Source organism: Ambystoma mexicanum, chromosome 5p, assembly GCF_040938575.1.
Source record: "Ambystoma mexicanum isolate Mex_15411 chromosome 5p, UKY_AmexF1_1, whole genome shotgun sequence".
NCBI classification, from domain to species: Eukaryota; Metazoa; Chordata; class Amphibia; order Caudata; family Ambystomatidae; genus Ambystoma; species Ambystoma mexicanum.
Window position 1 is genome coordinate 1,369,092,625 of NC_090930.1, and position 21,728 is coordinate 1,369,114,352.

Below are 21,728 nucleotides of genomic sequence, written 5' to 3' on the forward strand. Positions count from 1 at the left end.
GGCATGGAGCGCGTCAGATTTTCCGTGGCGCCCGCCATCTTGTATTCGCCGTCGACCGCGTACAGTGCGGTGAAACTTGGATTAAAAATTGTATTTAGTGGAGTGTGTTGGTGTGTAAGAGTGTTTGGGGAGGGTGGGCGAGTATGAGATAGGTTCAATGTTTTGTTTTTTTATGTGCTATACGCTTTTGTTGTGTTCGATTTGTCCGCGGAGGACACGGCTGTTCTGACATTTTGTAAATAAACTAAATGGTGGGGTGTTCAGAGGACGGAGTATGTGTCCTTTTTGTTCGCAAGGAAGGTAAAATTGAGCTAAAAACACTTGCGATGTATTTAAATGTTCGTAAATACACAAACTGGGGGTGTCCTGAGGACGCTGTCCGTATTGTAATCTGTCAAGTTGAATGTGTTCTAAGAACACTCGCGGTGTCCCGAAATGGTTGCAATTACACAAAATTGGGGTGTTCTGAGAACGTTGTTTGTATTGTTCGCTGTCAGGTTGAAAGTGTTCTACGAACGCTCCTTTTGTTCGCTGATAGTACAATTTCCTATGGGCCTCACCCAACTTTTTGTCCACTAAAGAAACGATAAATCAGGCTGGTGTGCGCCGACATTATGTGATAATCCTATGACTGGCGCTATTGACCTGGCTGACTTGCTTTTGCGACACTAAATCCTATCTCCCGCCCCTAAGCCTGACATTATGAAAGCATTCATATTCCCCGCCTCTCTCCGTGACGTTACAGGGTGCGTCATCAAACGCGCCCAGTCGTCTCCAGTCCTACGCGACTTTACACAGAACCCGGAAGACAACACACATTATGTCACAACAGAGCGCGCCACAATTCGGAATATGAAACTGCGGTTTCAAAGTAAACAGCAGGATTGTACATTTGGTAAAGTACATTTATTTCACATGAAATGTTTAGTGAATATTCAGCGATTTGCAATTGTCTCTGCTGTCGATCTGCAAAAGTTTATTTTGAGCCACGTGCTGTTCCTTTGCGGTAGATAGGCTGTTGGTTTATGATAAAAGCAGTAAATAGTCGCACTGATAATCGGAAGGTTGCTCCAACAACGAGGCATTAGACCACCATAATGGTTGGTATGTTGCTTCTAGCCGCTAGTACTGCGTAAGGGCATATTGGTCCTTGGCGATTGTCCCATAAAATGGCGAGGGTCATGAAGTTGCTTACATGGAGCTGCACCTGGCAGTTGAAAAATCCATCCGCTGGAGTCTGAAAATCATGACATTGGCAAAATGGGGCAAAATACCTGTTTTAAAAAACATAAATTAGTCTCACCAGCCGATCTTTATTAAAAATATTCATTTTATTTATTAGGGCGTGAAACTATTTGCTAGCGAAGATAGTGCAACGGAGTATGTTAATAATAAAATTACAATATTTTCATATTTATATAGCGCTAAGAACCATCAGGTATCTCAGCGCTGCTTATTATTACCCACGGTGTGTGGTGCTCATTTATCGACCACGGAAGGATGAAAGGCTGAGTTTGGCCGTGCCGGGATTCGAACCTGCGTTAGCAAGCTGTGCACAGATGTCAAAGCAAGCACTCTACTCGCTGTGCTACAGTGAAGTGGCACAGCGAGTAGAGCGCTTGACCGGCTACAGACCGATTAAATTATTTCTATTAACCCACCCTGTGTCGTCTGCCTTTTTCAGAGCCCTCTAAACAACAGGGGATCAATTCGGCTGTGATAGTGCGCGGTAGAAAACAATATGCCACATTGAACGAACAAGTACAACTTAACCGGGCTTTAATGCCACGCTATTGTTATTATATTCCGGTATAAAATAATCTAAAGGGTTACTTACATTATAATTGCATTTTCCATTGTCCAAGTGTAGTGCAGTCTCAAAATACGACTCCGCGTGTGCCAACGATCTTTCTCAAAGTGATATAATATACAAAAGTGGTTTCGTTTCAGAAATTTCATCTTTATCGTGTCTTATGTTTTTGCTACACTTCTTCAAAAGAAGTCTTTCAGCACAATCTCTGTCTGTCAAGGTAAAAAAAAAATAGAACCTTATACTGGGAGTCGTGAGCCTCTCCGGGCCGTGAGAAAAAAATGGAAGCAGCTGACCTTCACTGTGAACGAGCATAAATGCTTACTTTGCAACATTCTGTGTAAAGCCATCTGTGAGAACTTGCTGTTTACACTACATCTTTGTATATTGTTTGCGTGCTAATAAAAAAAGTTTGTTTAAGGGACGTTATGGTTCCAAGTAAAGCCGAAAAACCCCTGAAATTCGCCAGTTATGGTAAGCTAAGCAACCATAATTCGCGCCACCACCGTGCACTGCTAAGACTAACACCCAGGACATCAAAGATGACATCGCAAATGTCATTGATGACATCACTGATGACATCACATGCGCATTTACTTTTCATGAAATTTGTGTACCAGGGATTTTTATTATAATGTTGCGAAAAAAGTGTCAAGGATCATTGCAATAAATATCATACCGTAATTAGTGCTTTGAACGATGCATTGATATAAATAGCATTGTATTATGGGGTTCTATCTAGTATACTGAGCTACTAATGGAGAAACATAGCATTGTGTGCAGCGTACAAGATGAAAGTATAATATTTGTAATGTTAATATGTTGAATAATGAAATGATAATTGTCCTGAAATGTTCGAAAATAAACGAAATGGGGGTGTTCTGAGGACGTTCTTCGTATTGTGTGACTGCTTAGCTGTATGCAATGAGGGAATGGCACAGAGAGTAAAGTGGAAATGGTAGAAGGGCTGTCAAAGAGTTACGCAGTCCGCTGACACCGCGGCTGTCCATGGACAGGGCGTGCTACATGCGGGGTTTTCCAGCAAATCCAACATGGAAAGAAGACTGTACGGATTAGCTAATCAGATGTCGAGGTTGTGAATTTGTGTTGAAAGAGACTGTGCGTGGTGAAGATGGCAAAAGTAGAGAAAGTCAGGGTGTTGGTGCTTGGAGATATGTTTGTGCATGGTTTACAACAGTACGCTCGATGCAGGCATGTTGAAAAGAACTTTGATGTGAAAGGAGTGGAGGTGGTGTGGAGCACTGTGCCTGATTGCAATGTACAGGGAATTGTACAAGTTTGTGAGGATATTGCCACGATGAACAGTCTGCATGTGGTAGTTTTGCACTATGGTGCTTTCCATTTGGGCAACGTCAGTGCCCCTACTTTGTTGGCTGATTTGGAACGCTTGGTTCAAGCCGTAATGAAGATCCTTCCAAATGCAAAAGTAATTTTTTCTGGATTACTACCTAGGGCAATATGGGACAATAGTTCTGTTTTTTGTCCTCAGCAAAACATTGCTAGGTGTGTCATCAACCGAGGCATGTGTGCCTTCATGCTTAGAGCTGGTATGTTCTTCTGTAATAATGAGAATATTGATGCCAGTAATACTGTTAATTTTAAAGAAGATGGCATCTCTTTATCTTTTACGGGAAATGCCTTTCTATTTTGGAATGTAAGGGTTGCTTTGGAGAAGGTTATGTGAAGATTTTAGGAGTAAAGTAAGAAAAAAAACAAGAAAAAAATACAAAATAACAGGTGTCTGTCAAGCATCTGTAAAAAAACAAAAAAAGGCTCTTTTCAGAGCCAACTTCAAAGGGGAAATGGGGCACACTATTTAAATTTACATTCACCACGCTCAGATTCTCGATATGTCCGTGGACATGGCGGTAGTCCGCGGACATCAAAATCACTACGTGGGGGTTCAGTATGTTCTATGTTACATGTATATGAAGTCAGGGACATTATGGTTAAGTTGTGCTACTAAAAACCTATGAAATTCAGTGAAAAAACTTTATTAAAGGGACGTTATGGTTAAGTTGCGCTACGAAAAACCTATGAAATTCAGTGAAAAAACTTTGCTAAACGGACGTTATGGTTAAGTTGTGCTACTAAAAACTATGAAATTCAGTGAAAAAACTTTGTTAAGGGACGTTATGGTTAAGTTGTGCTACTAAAAACTTATGAAATTCAGTGAAAAAAACTTTGTTAAAGGGACGTTATAGTTAAGTTGCGCTGCTAAAAACCTTTCAAATTCAGTGAAAAAACTTTGTTAAAGGGACATTATGGTTAAGTTGCGCTGCTAAAAACCTATGAAATTCAGTGAAAAAACTTTGTCAAAGGGACGTTATGGTTCTAAGTAAAACCGAAAAACCCTTGAAATTCGCCAGTTATGGTAAGCTAAGCAACCATAACTCACGCCACCACCGTGCACTGCTAAGACTAACACCCAGGACATCAAAGGTGACATCACAAATGTCATTGATGACATCACTGATGCCATCACATGTCTGGCTCACTCTTTTTTCTTTTGCTGACATATCTAGGCCACATGGTTTTCTTCAGTAACAGTCAGAAACTAAAAATTTTATTTTATTTGTAGACGTATCCTTCAAGTAGGTTCTTACAGTAATTCCCTTAGAGTCCAGTCACATCACATGAAACATATACATACGGGAAGACACAAGCTTGAAAGGCAGCAATCCTTTTTGTGCATAAAGATAATCAATAGACTTATGAGCACTTTCTGATAGTTCTGTTGTTTTTTTTATGGCTGTACTTTCCCTGTATATGGTCATATTTGTATACATTGTACTCACACTACTTTCCTTAGGGTCCAATCACATCAAGTGATACATATACCTAGGATAAATAGCAGCTTTGAAACAGAGCAATCATTTATTTGCATGAAAATAATCAGTTAAATTATGAATTGTTTCTGCTACTACTTGTGCTTTTTTGCTAACTTCACTTTCCCTGTATATACCCGTATTGGTATGTGTTCTTGTGTCTTTGTGTTTTGTCTATAGTAATGCAATTATGTAATACATGTGTTTTATTAGCTACTTATTACATATTTCACAGTACACAAAAATCTATTAAGAAAACAATTATCATTTCATTATTGAACATATTAACATTACGAATATTATACCTTCATCTTGTACACTGCACACAATGTTATGTTTCTGTATGAGTAGCTTAGTATACTAGATAGAACCCCATAATAGAATGCTATTTATATCAATGCATCGTTCAATGCACTAATTAGGGTATGATATTTATTGCAATGATCCTTGACACTTGTTTCACAACATTATAATAAGAATCCCTTGTAACATATTTCATGAAATGTACATACACATGTGATGTCATCAGTGATGTCATCAATGACATTTGTGATGTCATCTTTGATGTCCTGTGTGTTAGTCTTAGCAGTGCACGGTGGTGGCGCGAGTTATGGTTGCTTAGCTTACCATAACTGGCGAATTTCAAGGGTTTTTCGGTTTTGCTTGGAACCATAACGTCCCTTTGACAACGTTTTTTCACTGAATTTCATAGGTTTTTAGCAGCGCAACTTAACCATAACATCCCTTTAACAAAGTTTTTTCACTGATATATATATATATATTTACAGACGATCACCGTGAGTTTAGCAGACTGCCATCACCCCCCATCGGGCATCAAAGCTAACCAGCTACACCCAAATGGAAGTAAACTGGCCATTCCTACACAGGACACAACAGGCCTATCAGTCTACGCCTCTCGGCACTCTAGCGAATGCAAACAGCTTATGGCACATATCCAACTGCATGCACAGATGTCCGCCAAAACAAATAAATGGCAACATTTGTGAACAATCGTAACTGAACCTATGGAATATTAAATTCGACCAATATCAAGCACACAACAGTGTCCTTTATCAGTAGAGACTGAATATGGAGTATATAAATATCAACTGCTAAACGCCACATCCAGCGCCACGGTAAAATAGGGTTCCAACCTCGCATATATTATTTACTGTGTCACACTAAACAAAACATATCCAGACTGGCCCACCAACGTCGGCCAGTCTTGGCATAAAAAAACAAAATGGGCATACAAAATAAAGCAAACATGAATCCTGCTTGCTTTACTCTTGATGGCCATAAAGACATGCAGCAGTGTCATGACCTAGCATACTACTACCCTCCCCCTCACTGTGAGGTTGAAGCGGGGAGTCAGGACATGACATTGCAGTCTCACTGCCCCCCTCTACCACGCAGATACGTACTCATTCATACACATTTACTCATCCATTTCTCTCATTCAAACACAAATTCATGCATCCTTAATTTCTCCATTCACTCATGTATAGATACAAAAGACATTCCCTCATTCACACACGCACACTTATAGATACACACCCTTGCATGCATGCATACTGCATACATACACACACACATATTCATTAATTACAAAAAAACGCATTCTCCTTACCTGCTGCACCGTCACGACGCCGACTCCCAGGCAGCATTAGCAGAAACCATGAAGCAGAGCAAGCTTTTGTGCTTCCTGATTCCTCAGTACATGTGCGTGGGAACCGGAGCGTCTCCCAAGGAACACCCAAGGAGGCCTAAATGTGCGAGGAGGTTTGGGAGCACCGCCTAAGCACATTTAGGCCTGCAGTTCCCAGACCTCCATCCCCAGTGTGCCATGCAAGGCTGGGGAAGCAACACTCCTCCGGCCTTGCATTGCATGTTGGCCATGCATGCTGGGGAACTTAAAATGTCAAAGGGAAACCAAGTTTCCCTTTCACGGTTAAAGCCATCTCAGAAGAGCTTTCCCCGGGCTGGTTTTGGTTCCTACATAATGGGCAACTGGTGGGTCGACACACCGTTGCCCATTGTGTAGGAGCCACCCCTGGTTCTATTCACTACTCACAGTGCAAAGGCCTATTTGAAACACTACAATCAAACAAGAACTCTATGCTAGACAGCAGCATGCCTACTCCAAAAAGGCTGACTAAAGACACTAGGAAGGAAAGTCACAGTTTACCGAAGCTAGCCCGAGACTTGATGAACAACTTACCCAACCACCCATTTTAGGAAAAAACCTTTTGAAGTTCTGGAAAGAGTTGAAAATGTTGCTGTATGAACATGCCTATGCAAAATATTAAATCATTTGAAAATTCATAATCTGATGTCTGTCAACAAGATATCAACTGGGAAAGGGTGTGAAAGTTATTTCTTACCTTAGCCACCCATATGTTGTTGCGCATTCTGAAGCATTCCTTTTGCATGTAGTACTTTACATAAATACATGCTCTCTGGTATTGTGCAACCGAGAAGTGTAACAGATGCGATCTGACAAAGTAGTTATTGGTTCAAACATAATTATTATGATTTTAGTCAGGATGTAAGTTTGGTAAATGCCTAAAGGTACTTCGAATTGAACTACAACTAATATTGGATTACTATAATAAAGTGTGAGATACTAGCATTGTAAATAGGTTATAGGGGAGTGGTTCTTGCACACTTGTACGCTCTATGAAGGGCTATCTATCTTTACAAGTCCAAATCCTCTTGCGAACACCTGTCCAAAACCTCTTGTGGACACCATATCTACAAAAAGAACTTCAAATGGTAGCAACCGTAGTCTTAAACGTGATATTATGGCTGACCCTAATCTTCAACACAAAAAGCAAGGTTTTGGACTATTGATTTTAATTCCATCAAGCCTAATCGAGAGCTGGAAGTCCCAAACTGGTAGAGCTATCATTTAGCCATAAAACTGGCATACAATAAAAGACAGCTCACAACAAGGGAGGATCCTGTATGAGAAGTTGATAGCTCAGCCTTTTTCCTGCCAGCAGAATGAATTCTCAAAAGTGTCTAAATCATACAGTTATTGGATACTCCCTCAACTGCTGGTATAAAGTAAGTACAGCAGAAATGAGAGTGGCCTAGGCCTAAACACATGTATCCCCCTTTTCCACTAAATTCTTAGGCATCAGAAGACATCCCTGAAAGACACAAGAGCACAGAAAATGTTGGTCACCGATTATAGGACTGGTCGCAATGTTGGGGGTTATGAATATGAGTCTGTTCATAAGATAATGTCATGATAGAATAAAATACTTACCTAACTTAAATTCTGCTATAAAATGTTATTGGCAGATAGCCTTAGACTTTGAAATACTGTTATGTAGTCAGAAGAACTGCAAAACAGTATTATCCCTACAGCAAGATACATATTGTAAGAGCAGTGTTTAAGAAAAGGTTTCAGCCTCATTCTGCTAAAACTACCTGGCAAATGTACGATCAATTTACATAACCAGAGTAAAGACGCCTGCAAAATGATTTTAGACAAACTTGAATGTATCATTTACAATATACTGATACGAATGTATTTCTTGCATTGCACTACACACCCATAGGCCTCAGAGCACTGAAATAACACAAGTCATTGGAGAGCATATTTTTCTACCATCTTAACCAACACTAATGCAGAGTGTATGTTAACCAAACACCAGCTGCGTGAGATTCCTGCTGCGTTGTGGGCCTACAATATTAGTCGACGAGACTAAGATGTGGATGTTCACGTCCTCCTTAATTAACTGGTTGAAACATGATATTTAAATGTGTTAGCTTCTTTCTTTAATCTACTTTTTTTACGAAGAATACAAATATAAAGGCTTATTGAGTTGATGCAAGAGCAACTAAATTGATCTTTAGCATCGTATATGGTCTTTTATAACGTAATTAAGTGTTGACGCAGACTCATTGCAACTATTTCTGCCATTCCTCCTTTTTCGCTACATGACCACCATGAGAAGTAAATATGAGCTGTTTCTATATCAGCTATCTTGTTTTGTAGTTTTTTGGGAGGGCAAAAAAAAGTAAAAACACATTCACACTATAGATATTTTGCCAGAGTGCTAATGGCAAAATAAACACGGGGGTGAGCTGTCCTTGCTTGTAACGCCACATAATAATTTGGCAAAGGCCTTAGTCGTTCTGTTTATCGCATTTCTGTTGACATGTGTGTCGATTATTGCAAATCGAGTGGAAATGTGTGCTACTTTTCAGAAAACAGCATCTATTTTCAGATATGGCTTCGACGCAATCATTTACTGTTCATGGCAAGTACACCAATAGCTTATTATAAGTAATGTTTACAATATATTTGGTCATTTTCATGTGGCCTTAAAATATAGATTAATGTCACATTACTCATTCACCATGGTGATAGCGTGACTGGGATAAAACGGAAGCGTAATCCTTTAATTTACACATGAAATAGATATAGTTGAAGAACTACATACTTACTGAACGGAATTGTAACTGGAGAACGAAATAAGTCCTCCAAAGGCAAGTGAGAACGAGTAAAATACTTGGGCACCAGCATCTAACCATGTGACCGGGTTAGCCAGTTCTGCAAGCTGAACAATACAAGTAAAGAAAATATATGTTAACAATATTTTAAGGGCACTGTCGAGATACTGTACAGCTGGAAATAAAGGTTCTTGTTTACCACAAGGCAGAAATGGATGAGAGGAGGGAGGGCGAGAGAAGGGCAAGAGGGGGTAGGCGGGAGTTGGGAAGTATGAGAGAGAGGTCGAGCGTGTGTGAGAGGGAGAAGAGGGAGGGGCAGACAAGTGGAGAGATGCGAGGGGGGATTAGATTATGCATAGACTGTACATTAAAATTCGGTTACATCTACTGCCATTCATTATTTCATGTTTCTAATAATTATAGAATGTACATCAGTTAATTGCATCCTAGGTGAATATAAAAAAAACGCTAAATTCAATTAGGGGAGATTCATTTAATTGCATATTATACAAAGTGACTGGCGTGTGTGCTAGCTGGTACGTAGAAAAAGAAAAGTAAATTGCATTAATTGTTTCAGTGGAAATGTGTATTATTCGTAACAAAATGTGGATTGTTACTATGATGTGAGGAAGGGAACACACCCTGCAGGTGTTTTTTTTGTTTTTTTACTAACTTTCACTCACAGCACTTCTGGGGTGCACAGTGTTAGGCAGAATTATATACAGTACCTGCTGCAGAGTCTTTTGGTTGCGGTTGTGAGAAGACTCTACAGTTTTTGCTCCTGTACCTGTGAGGACCTGCTTCCTGTCCTCTTTTTGTTTCAACTGGTGCCTTTAAAATACCCAGAAAGCCGCGGAGCGGCCGCAGAGTCTGCTGCAGAGTCTTTTGGTTGCGGTTGTGAGAAGACTCTACAGTTTTTGCTCCTGTACCTGTGAGGACCTGCTTCCTGCCCTCTTTTTGTTTCAACTGGTGCCTTGAAAACACCCAGAAAGTAGCGGAGCGGCCGCGGAGTCTGCTGCAGAGTCTTTTGGTTGCGGTTGTGAGAAGACTCTACAGTTTTTGCTCCTGTACCTGTGAGGACCTGCTTCCTGTCCTCTTTTTGTTTCAACTGGTGCCTTGAAAATACCCAGAAAGCTGCGGAGCGGCCTCGGAGTCTGCTGCAGAGTCTTTTGGTTGCGGTTGTGAGAAGACTCTACAGTTTTTGCTCCTGTACCTGTGAGGACCTGCTTCCTGTCCTCTTTTTGTTTCAACTTGTGCCTTTAAAATACCCAGAAAGCCGCGGAGCGGCCGCGGAGTCTGCTGCAGAGTCTTTTGGTTGCGGTTGTGAGAAGACTCTACAGTTTTTGCTCCTGTACCTGTGAGGACCTGCTTCCTGTCCTCTTTTTGTTTCAACTGGTGCCTTTAAAATACCCAGAAAGCCGCGGAGCGGCCGCAAAGTCTGCTGCAGAGTCTTTTGGTTGCGGTTGTGAGAAGACTCTACAGTTTTTGCTCCTGTACCTGTGAGGACCTGCTTCCTGTCCTCTTTTTGTTTCAACTGGTGCCTTTAAAATACCCAGAAAGCCGCGGAGCGGCCGCGGAATCTGCTGCAGAGTCTTTTGGTTGCGGTTGTGAGAAGACTCTACAGTTTTTGCTCCTGTACCTGTGAGGACCTGCTTCCTGTCCTCTTTTTGTTTCAACTGGTGCCTTTAAAATACCCAGAAAGCCGCGGAGCGGCCGCGGAGTCTGCTGCAGAGTCTTTTGGTTGCGGTTGTGAGAAGACTCTACAGTTTTTGCTCCTGTACCTGTGAGGACCTGCTTCCTGTCCTCTTTTTGTTTCAACTGGTGCCTTTAAAATACCCAGAAAGCCATGGAGCGGCCGCGCAGTCTGCTGCAGAGTCTTTTGGTTGCGGTTGTGAGAAGACTCTACAGTTTTTGCTCCTGTACCTGTGAGGACCTGCTTCCTGTCCTCTTTTTGTTTCAACTGGTGCCTTTAAAATACCCAGAAAGCCGCGGAGCGGCCACGGAGTCTGCTGCAGAGTCTTTTGGTTGCGGTTGTGAGAAGACTCTACAGTTTTTGCTCCTGTACCTGTGAGGACCTGCTTCCTGTCCTCTTTTTGTTTCAACTGGTGTCTTTAAAATACCCAGAAAGCCGCGGAGCGGCCGCGGAGTCTGCTGCAGAGTCTTTTGGTTGCGGTTGTGAGAAGACTCTACAGTTTTTGCTCCTGTACCTGTGATGACCTGCTTCCAGTCCTCTTTTTGTTTCAACTGGTGCCTTGAAAACACCCAGAAAGTAGCGGAGCGGCAGCGAAGTCTGCTGCAGAGTCTTTTGGTTGCGGTTGTGAGAAGACTCTACAGTTTTTGCTCCTGTACCTGTGATGACCTGCTTCCAGTCCTCTTTTTGTTTCAACTGGTGCCTTGAAAACACCCAGAAAGTCGCGGAGCGGCCGCGGAGTCTGCTGCAGAGTCTTTTGGTTGCGGTTGTGAGAGGACTCTACAGTTTTTGCTCCTGTACCTGTGAGGACCTGCTTCCTGTCCTCTTTTTGTTTCAACTGGTGCCTTTAAAATACCCAGAAAGCCGCGGAGCGGCCGCGGAGTCTGCTGCAGAGTCTTTTGGTTGCGGTTGTGAGAAGACTCTACAGTTTTTGCTCCTGTACCTGTGATGACCTGCTTCCAGTCCTCTTTTTGTTTCAACTGGTGCCTTTAAAATACCCAGAAAGCCGCGGAGTGGCCGCGGAATATGCTGCAGAGTCTTTTGGTTGCGGTTGTGAGAAGACTCTACAGTTTTTGCTCCTGTACCTGTGAGGACCTGCTTCCTGTCCTCTTTTTGTTTCAACTGGTGCCTTTAAAATACCCAGAAAGCCGCGGAGTCTGCTGCAGAGTCTTTTGGTTGCGGTTGTGAGAAGACTCTATAGTTTTTGCTCCTGTACCTGTGAGGACCTGCTTCCTGTCCTCTTTTTGTTTCAACTGGTGCCTTTAAAATACCCAGAAAGCCGCGGAGCGGCCGCAGAGTCTGCTGCAGAGTCTTTTGGTTGCGGTTGTGAGAAGACTCTACAGTTTTTGCTCCTGTACCTGTTAGGACCTGCTTCCTGTCCTCTTTTTGTTTCAACTGGTGCCTTTAAAATACCCAGAAAGCCACGGAGCGTCCGCGGAGTCTGCTGCAGAGTCTTTTGGTTGCGGTTGTGAGAAGACTCTACAGTTTTTGCTCCTGTACCTGTGAGGACCTGCTTCCTGTCCTCTTTTTGTTTCAACTGGTGCCTTTAAAATACCCAGAAAGCCGCGGAGCGGCCGCGGAGTCTGCTGCAGAGTCTTTTGGTTGCGGTTGTGAGAAGACTCTACAGTTTTTGCTCCTGTACCTGTGAGGACCTGCTTCCTGTCCTCTTTTTGTTTCAACTGGTGCCTTTAAAATACCCAGAAAGCCGCGGAGCGGCCGCAGAGTCTGCTGCAGAGTCTTTTGGTTGCGGTTGTGAGAAGACTACAGGTTTTGCTCCTGTACCTGTGAGGACCTGCTTCCTGTCCTCTTTTTGTTTCAACTGGTGCCTTTAAAATACCCAGAAAGCCGCGGAGCGGCCGCGGAGTCTGCTGCAGAGTCTTTTGGTTGCGGTTGTGAGAAGACTCTACAGTTTTTGCTCCTGTACCTGTGAGGACCTGCTTCCTGTCCTCTTTTTGTTTCAACTGGTGCCTTTAAAATACCCAGAAAGCCGCGGAGCGGCCGCAGAGTCTGCTGCAGAGTCTTTTGGTCTCTAGGCTCTGCAGGCTCAGCGGCGCCCCCCAATATCCCCCTCCCGGCTCGTTGGATTCCAGATTGACTGCTTCTTATCACTAGCTGACTGCATTGCATTGTTGGCTGCAACTCTTCGACAAACCTGGGTGAGAGACACTCCCCCCCGGGGGTAACTCCCCCTTCTGGACTCCGAGATAACCCACAAAGCCCCCTCTCTCTCCCCTCCCTCCTCTCTGATCTCTCTTCACCCCTTCAGAAGTTACGTTCTCATTCAACATTGGCACGGACCGCCACACTCACCCTCTTCACTACTTGTGATCTTCGCGGATTTTCTACATTGCTTTGGGCTCTCTGGACTCCATCCCCCCTCTGTCCACGCTCCCCTGACCCGGCGTTTCAGCCTGCTGGTTCTTGGCGCCCGCGGCCTCGTGGTCCTTCCACGTTTGTTCGCCTGCGGATCCGGACTCTTCTGTCTGCGCGGCTCCGGCACGGCACGGCGCTTCAGCTTGCTCACTTCTGGCGCCCGCAGCATTGCTGCTTTGTCGCATCCCCTCGACAGTTCATCTGATCCCTTTCCGCGTCTGCCCGCGCTGCTCCAGTTCAGCGCTCCAGCGTGGGGACTCCTGGCGCCTGCAGCCTCACGGCTACTCCCCGCGTCTGACTCCATGCTGGTGGGGCTCCAAAGAAAACAGCGAACCCGCGCCAGCACTGCGTCAGCTCAGCACTTCAGCTCGGCGTTCATCAGCGGTCATCAACGCCCACAGCCCGACTGCCTCTACGTGCTTCTACGTGTCTGCCCCTAGCAGACAATCAGCCCACGCTCCCCCCTCACTGCCACGGACCAGAACCTGACTTTCCACCTACAATTCCAGCCAACATCGACATAAAAACGTTTTAAGCTAAACTTCTTTTAATTAAATTTTTTTTTTTATGGAATAAAAGGAAAGAAATAACAAAAGACTCTCTGCTCTAAGGAACTCATTGGACCACCCCTCTATTGCGGCCTCAAGTCCGAAAAATGCTCCCACCAAGGACATAACAATCCTGATCCAAAACCCTCAACATCCAACCACCCTCTCCCCTCTGATACCTACCCAAAGGTCTCATCCTGTTGACCTGAAACAGAGAAAACTCAGATCCACACGGCAATACAAAAAGAAGATCTTCATTTTCTTCAACAATAAAGAGAGCAAAAGAACTCCCGACCTAGATACCGAACGTCAGCTTAATTTTAACCATTGTAACAAACTGGGAATATTAAATCCCGATGATGGACTAAATGGGACACTGGGATAGAGCTCATTAACTTGATACTATCACTGATCAGGAGACCGAAAGGGCTCGCCCCTTGGATCCTGAATACTACAACAGTTAAATCGCACTTTCAACCACTGCAGGAGACCGAAAGGAAAACATCCTTGACCCCTCTCGCTGACCAGGAGACCGAAAGGGTTCGTCCCTTGGATCCTGAATAGTACAACATCTTAACCGTATTTTCAACTACTACAGGAGACCGAAAGGAATACATCCTTGGCTCTCCTCACTGAACAGGAGACCGAAAGGGTTCGTCCCTTGGATCCTGAATAGTACAACATTTTAACCGTACTTTCAACTACTGCAGAAGACCGAAAGGAACATATCCTTGGCTCTCTTCACTGAACAGGAGACCGAAAGGGTTCGACCCTTGGATCCTGAACGTGACACCATCTAAATTCTACTCTAAACTACTGCTCGGAGACCAAAAGGAACCCATTCTTGGAGCCCAAAGCACTCTGACCTCACCAGTAATCAGAGGACTGAAAGGTCTCGCCTACTAGAACCCAAACTCTACAGAAATAAAACCCTACCTGTAAAAACGCATAGGAAACCGAAAGGACAAGCTCCTTGGATCCTAGTTGAACACACAGTGACTCAATAACGATGACAACAATCCGTACCACTAAACAACACTCCATTCAATGTCCAAAAACAAGACAAACAACTAAACTAGCGACTGCTAGTACCATGGAGCAAGACTTATCACAGCTAACAATGGAGCAATCCTTTAAGAAAGCATCAATCCACAAAGGAAACCAAAAAGCTTTGGCACTGGACCCTCAATCCAAACAAGAATCTCAGTCCATCATAGAACACAAGCCAGAAAATGACAACTCCACTCAGGAAACTCTCCGACTAGCACTTGCGACACAAATTACAGCAGTTAATCACCAACTCAACTCACCTGAGCTGCTACCTCTAGAAATCAAAGCACAAGTCCACAATTCATGTTTTGAAACCCAACAAGACACTGTACCCGCGGCACCCTTGTGCACCTCGCGACCTCAACTTGAATGTCAAGAAGACGACCCTTCTGGCGACCCTAACAGAAAAGAGCGATATACAAATCATAATCTCCTCAGTAACTCAAGAAGTCAAGAAGACGACCCATCTGGCGACCCTAACAGAAAAGAGCGATATACAAATCATAATCTCCTCAGTAACTCGACACAAGATGAACTGCCAAATTCCATAATCAACAATAAAGAGTCTATAAAATCGACAGGTGAACAGATTCAAGCAAGCGCACTAACTGAACAAGCTCCTGAAACCAGTGTCATGCTACATGAATCTATCAGTAAACAAAAAGCAAAAGACAAACCTAATCACAACGGTGGCAAAGATACCCCACATCACCAACCAATTGAACTGAGACAACTCCCTGAAACCAGTGTCACCTCACATGAAATCATTAACAAACAAAAAACAAAAGCTATACCCAACCACACTGATGGTAAAGACACCCCACAGCACCAAGCAAATCAATTGGGACAAGATTTAAACACCCGATCATCAGTACCAACAACATCTCAACATACGAAAAAAGAAAAAGCAAGACTTGCACGACTCGCGTGGCTTCAGACCCACAACTCCGTCAAATCCACACTTTCAGCGGATCATACAACCTTTAAATCAAGAACTAAAGCAGCAAGATTATCAATGGACATTACTGAAATTGAGTCACTAATGACAACCATAGAAAAAAGAAAAGAAATATTCAGAAATATAACAGAAGCAAACCAAATTCAACTAACATCAACACCGTGCTTTCTCCATGACACTCAAAACAAACCAGTGAAAAGAGAACCGCAATCTGATCTTGATGAAGGGAAAAAGGCCTCAACATGTTTCAACTACGACTCAGACGAATCCTATTACACCCCAGAGCCCACAACTAAGAACCCAAAACCAGGCAATCTTCAACAAAAAAACGCAAATACAACGCACAATCATGATCACTCTGAAGAAAACGCAAATCCAAGGATCCCTACAACAATGTTAGACTTACAAAATATGCTCATTGCAACACTTTCTCAATCAATGATTCCTTTCCTGAAATTACACGAAGCTATGAAAGACACCATGAAGGATCAAGCAACTCTCCTAGCGCTAATTCACTCGAAACAGATCCATATGGAACATTTTGTCTCGACAGTTGAATCTCGTCTGACAATTGAATCGGAGGAAACACATCGATGGCAACAAAGACTAGCAGAAATGGCAAGGGGTGACCGCCAAGAGAAAACAAAACTTACAGCAGAACTAGTACAGATGCTCAAAGAACACCATCAGCAACAATCGAACAGACCAAATGACCAACGAACCTCGAGCCCTCCTCTTCCAAATCTACCACAACATCCAACGGAGACAATGTTGAGTGGTACACAGCGGATAACAAAAAAATCGGGCCAAAACATCACCACCCAAAAGCCAGAGACAATCAACGCAAACATTCTAACAGAGAAACCAACCGAAGCCTTCCAGATTTTCACAAAGGAAAAAACAACAAATGATACAAAACCCACACAACAAAAAAATATCAAAAAACGACAAACGGGTTCGCGAGCCTTTCTAAGAACTGTAAATCAGAACACTCAACCTCCTCAATCATCAAAGACCAAAATCACAACCCGTACAATACCACCATCCACCAGTACACAGAGAGGCCAAGACCCCTTAACGCAGACACATCTTCAAATACCGCAAATGATCCCACCACAATCACCGATTGATGAGGAACTGCTTAACCTAACCACCCACGAAGAACAAGCATCAGAAAACAACCAACATTCCTTACAATCAATAAACCAGGCGGGCATCATAATAATTGATGAATATTCCTCAGTCTATGATCATCAGACAAATAAAAATCAAGATAAAACTACAGAACTCTCTCTAGAAGAAATCTCAGCTATATCGATGGAAAACGACCCAACAGACGAAACAAGACACGAATCCTATGATCTAGTCTCATCGGCCTCGCTAATAAGAACACCAGAAGATTCCATTGAACAGAGTCGGATCCTCCCAATATTTGTCAATCCATTACGACAGAATGAAGTATGTGAAATTCACATCGAAAAGGAAAGCAAAAGACTGGAACCGATCATTCTAAACAGAACCAACTTACTACGTCTCTTTGGTGCAATACCTCGCCTGAATAAACTTACAACAAAAGACATCGATCTCATAACTTTCAGAGATGACCTAAACTTGGATAAGATTGTCATAGAAATACCGGATCCTAAGAATCAAGAACTCATTTTATCAATGCAAGCCCAACTACACAAACTTGGATTCATATGCTGGGCATCAACATACACAAGGCTCCCCAACAAACCGAAGTATAAAGCGACCACAAAGAGGCAGAGAAAGATCAATGATCAAATAAAATCATACAAGGAAAAGCAGACACCTGATTATACTAGCGATGACAGATGCCTAAGTCACTCGCCACAAACACGCCAGTCACGCAGAAACGATCAACCAAGTAGAAGAAGCTACGACTCTGACACTTCCTTTACAGACACCGCATCGATAGAAGACTCAACACGAACACGCCATCCCCACAGAGATGTACAACGATCAGAAGAATTTACGAGCCTGAAACCACCTTTGCAGAAATCGTATCGACAGAAGACTCAATGATGACCAACTCATAACAATCAATTAATCCCGGGTTCACGTGGTCACTATGCTCGTGGAACACTAGAGGGAACCTATACCTTTTTACAAATCCATCTACTGAACTAGAACAATATCAAATTATATGCCTTCAAGAAACCTGGCTCAGCAACCCACCGGCATGTGATGGTTTTATCACCTTTCTCAACCCAGCCATCGTTCAAAAACAAGGAAGACCCGCATCTGGGTTACTCACTTTAATCAAGATAAACCCATGCAGTACAGTAACAATCTCTGAGAACATAAACCCTTGGACCCAACTTATTACACTAACCTCCACAAAGATTGACAAAAAAGGAGAAAGTAAAAACGACTTAATAATCCTAATTCTAAACCTCTACTGGAACCCAGCAGCAATAACAACGGATGCCTTCCTAGATGGAGTGTTCCTCTCAATTGACAAAGCTACAACAAAATATCAGACATTGGAAATAATAATCTGTGGCGACCTGAATATTAAGCTATACAACAAGAATGGCTGTCTTGAAACCAACTCAGAACTCTCTCCAAATGCAAGGAGATGGATAAAAGAAACCACGACACAAAATTTAATACTTCTGAATCATGCAAACACCTCTACACCCTACACTCCAACATGGAGTAGAGGCTCATCCCACGCAATTATTGATTACATATTTCTATCTGAAAGCCTACATCAATCAGTCACAAAAGTACAAATGGTACACACCGACAGGAGTGATCATAACCAACTCACTGTCCACTCTCAACCTTCATCACAACAAAGAGACCCAGCAATATCAAATCTGCTAGAATTAAATGGTACAACATCAAGATTAAGGATCCCACAACCAATCATAGCAACTTTACAGAAAAAATTCCAAGACGCCAACCTGACAGACTCTGCAAAACTTAACTATGAATGGATTTTAGTTCCTTTCCGACAAACCACCAAAAACCGTCTTCATAAAGACCACCATCATTCATATAATCAAGAAATTGCTGAAAGGAAAAAATCCCTAAATCGAACAATACGACAACTAAAGAAAACCTCAACTGCAGAGAACATTAACCAGATCAAATCTCTGAAACAGAAGTACTCCAATTGGATGAAAGCTCAAAAAAGCGCCATTCAACAAGCAGACGCAGAAAATATATTGAAACTCCACAAGACTCACAATACCAGAGAGCTCTGGAATATGCTCAACGAAAACCATCAAAAACAACATAAACTCACAGCCAATGTAGCACAAGAAACTTGGATAACTCACTTTGCCACCATCTACGCATCACGTAGAACAGATCTACAGAACACACTGCCTGCAATAGAACCAACATGGAAAGTACATGCGGAATTCGAAGACTTCATTCAACTGATCAAAAAGCTTAACACCTCCAGAGCACCAGGCCCTGACGGTCTATCTAATGCTGTCATTAAACAAGACCCGATTGCCTGGGCGAACTTCTTGTGTCAAAGACAACTTTGATCAACACACAACATCGAATACCAAACTTATGTAGATCAGCAATAATTGTACCAATTCACAAGCAAGGACCAAGAGAAGATCCCCAAAACTTCCGTCCGATTGCCCTCCTCGATCCACTAGGAAAATTATTTGCAGCAGTACTACTAAAACAACTAACCACGTGGGCCACAAAAAACAACAAATTCTCGACCAGGCAAACAGGTTTTACAGCTAACGTTGGAACAAACCTTAATCTGATACTATTGCAACTAATCAAATATGAAGCTATCAATTCCAACTTTAAAGTATATGCAGCATTCATTGACCTAAAGATGGCCTTCGATGCAATTTCACGCGAAAAACTATGGTCGAAACTTAGAGCATGGAATTGTCCACCGAACATTCTTGAACCGATTATTCTACTGTACTCAAAAACCACTATAAAAGTAAGACTATCAAAACAAGGAGCCACAACATCCTCCATATCAACAGCAAACGGTCTAAAACAAGGTTGCCATCTGGCAGCAACACTTTACAATCTGTTCACTGCTGACATTGAAGAGCACCTAACATCCAATAAAACCAACCCTCCAAAAATCAATTCGATTCCAGTTCCGGCTATGGCATATGCAGACGATATCGTCCTACTAGATAAAACACCAACTGGACTACAAGCCACGCTGACAGCCCTGAGCCAATATATGGGAACAAACGAATTAATGATTAATACTGGAAAAAGTAAGACAATGACCCTCACCAAACCATACGGAAAAAAATCATACCAACCGAGCTTTATGATCAACGACTCCAAAATTGAAAATGTGACATCCTTTAAATACCTTGGCATCCCAATAAATCAATCGAAAGCAGAAGATCAATGGATAGACAAAATTGACCAAACAGCTCAAACTCTATCAAGGCAAGGCTGTATACTTCACAGAAAATATGGCAAGTTCTCTTTCAAGCCCATTATTGCCTATTACAGACAGAAGTACATCCCAATCTTAACATATGGAATAGAAGCAATGCTGAATGCCCGCAAAATCAACTGGACGAAATATGAATCAATCTTCTGGCGTAAAATCCTCCGACTTCCACAAACATACCCAATGCCAAGAATACGCTATGAAATGGCAACTCAGTCAATCGAATCCTTTGTAAAATGGAAAAGATTAGACATTTTCCGCAAAATACTGACAGATGAAAAAACTCCAGCAATCCAAATTCTACGAGCTAAAAAAAACACCTTTAATACCACAATACTTCAAAAATGGAAATCTTCAATGAGAAATGAAATGGAGATCGAAGATATTACAGAAGAACTTCTCACGCTCCGCCCACAACATGCAAAAATGAAACTTCTGCACAATGACTGGATAAAGACCATTCAAAAAAAGAACACCTACAAACAGAATCTCCAATGTACAAATGATAATAGGAAAATCCACGAACCACCAGCCTACTTGCAAATCTTCCCAGACCAAACCATTCGAACAACGTTCTTAAAAGTACGTCTGAACATTCTTCCCACAAAATCATACTTATCTACAACAAGACAGATTGATGCTGAAAACAACTACTGTAGGTTCTGCAAAGATCAAAAAATCGCTGAAACCATCTTTCACCTGGTCATGGAATGCAAAGAACTCTCACCACAACGTAAACAATTTGGAACGTTTTTTCAACTTTCACCCAATCAAATGTCCACGGAAGAAAGGTGGGCCTCCCTTCTCAGTGGCCATAATAATAAGTACACCTACACAATTGTTCTTTTTTTAAGCGCTATATTGGAACTAAACAAAAAAAAAATCACAGACTCTAAACCCTAAAGCATTAAACTCAAAGACTAACGAACTTTCTGTAAATGATGAAAAAGTTTCCAAACAAACTAAATCATCACAAAAAAAAAAATATATATATATATATAGTACCCTTTGGGAACACTACACACAATTAAGACTACAAGTGACAGTACAATTTCACCTTTGGTACAAGCCTGTACTACACAGTTATAGTGGTAGCAGTAGCGGAGCAGCCAGACTTATCTCAAGAGTAAGTGAGAAGTATCAAATAGTTACACAAAGGACAGCAATTACTATGATTCAAACTACCACTGACTCAAGGTTTTCAAGTAAAAGAATATACATTTATTTCACTCTTCAGTTGTATAACATTACACTATTATAAGCAGTCTAAAAATCACATTCTTAATACACCACACAACTTCCTTTAAATTCCAGACAAGTTAAGCTCACAAAATGAAGTGGGAGCAAAATGGCACTCCAGCAATTTAAAAGGGAGGGAAAGACAGAAGTTAACAGAAACTGAATCACACCAAAAAATGAGTACTTAGGGCAATCGAACAAGAGCGACAACAAGGTTAAAATCAGATAGAAAAGGCTTAGGGCCAAAGTCAATGGTTCAAAGGTCTTTTGCTCAAGATAATACAGTTCAGTGTAGTTTACGGTAAAGCTTTC

At 42.2% G+C, this 21,728-nt stretch overlaps 1 protein-coding gene across 2 annotated transcripts in view; it reads right to left on the bottom strand.

Moving 5' to 3' along the window:
- SLC6A19 (solute carrier family 6 member 19) overlaps positions 1–21,728 on the bottom strand; it is a 791,726-nt gene that overhangs the window by 529,798 nt on the left and 240,200 nt on the right. For both annotated transcript variants that reach the window (XM_069613782.1, XM_069613781.1), the window contains exon 6: positions 9,121–9,233. In XM_069613782.1, the coding sequence (XP_069469883.1) occupies positions 9,121–9,233 (113 nt within the window). The remainder of the gene's footprint in view (positions 1–9,120; positions 9,234–21,728) is intronic.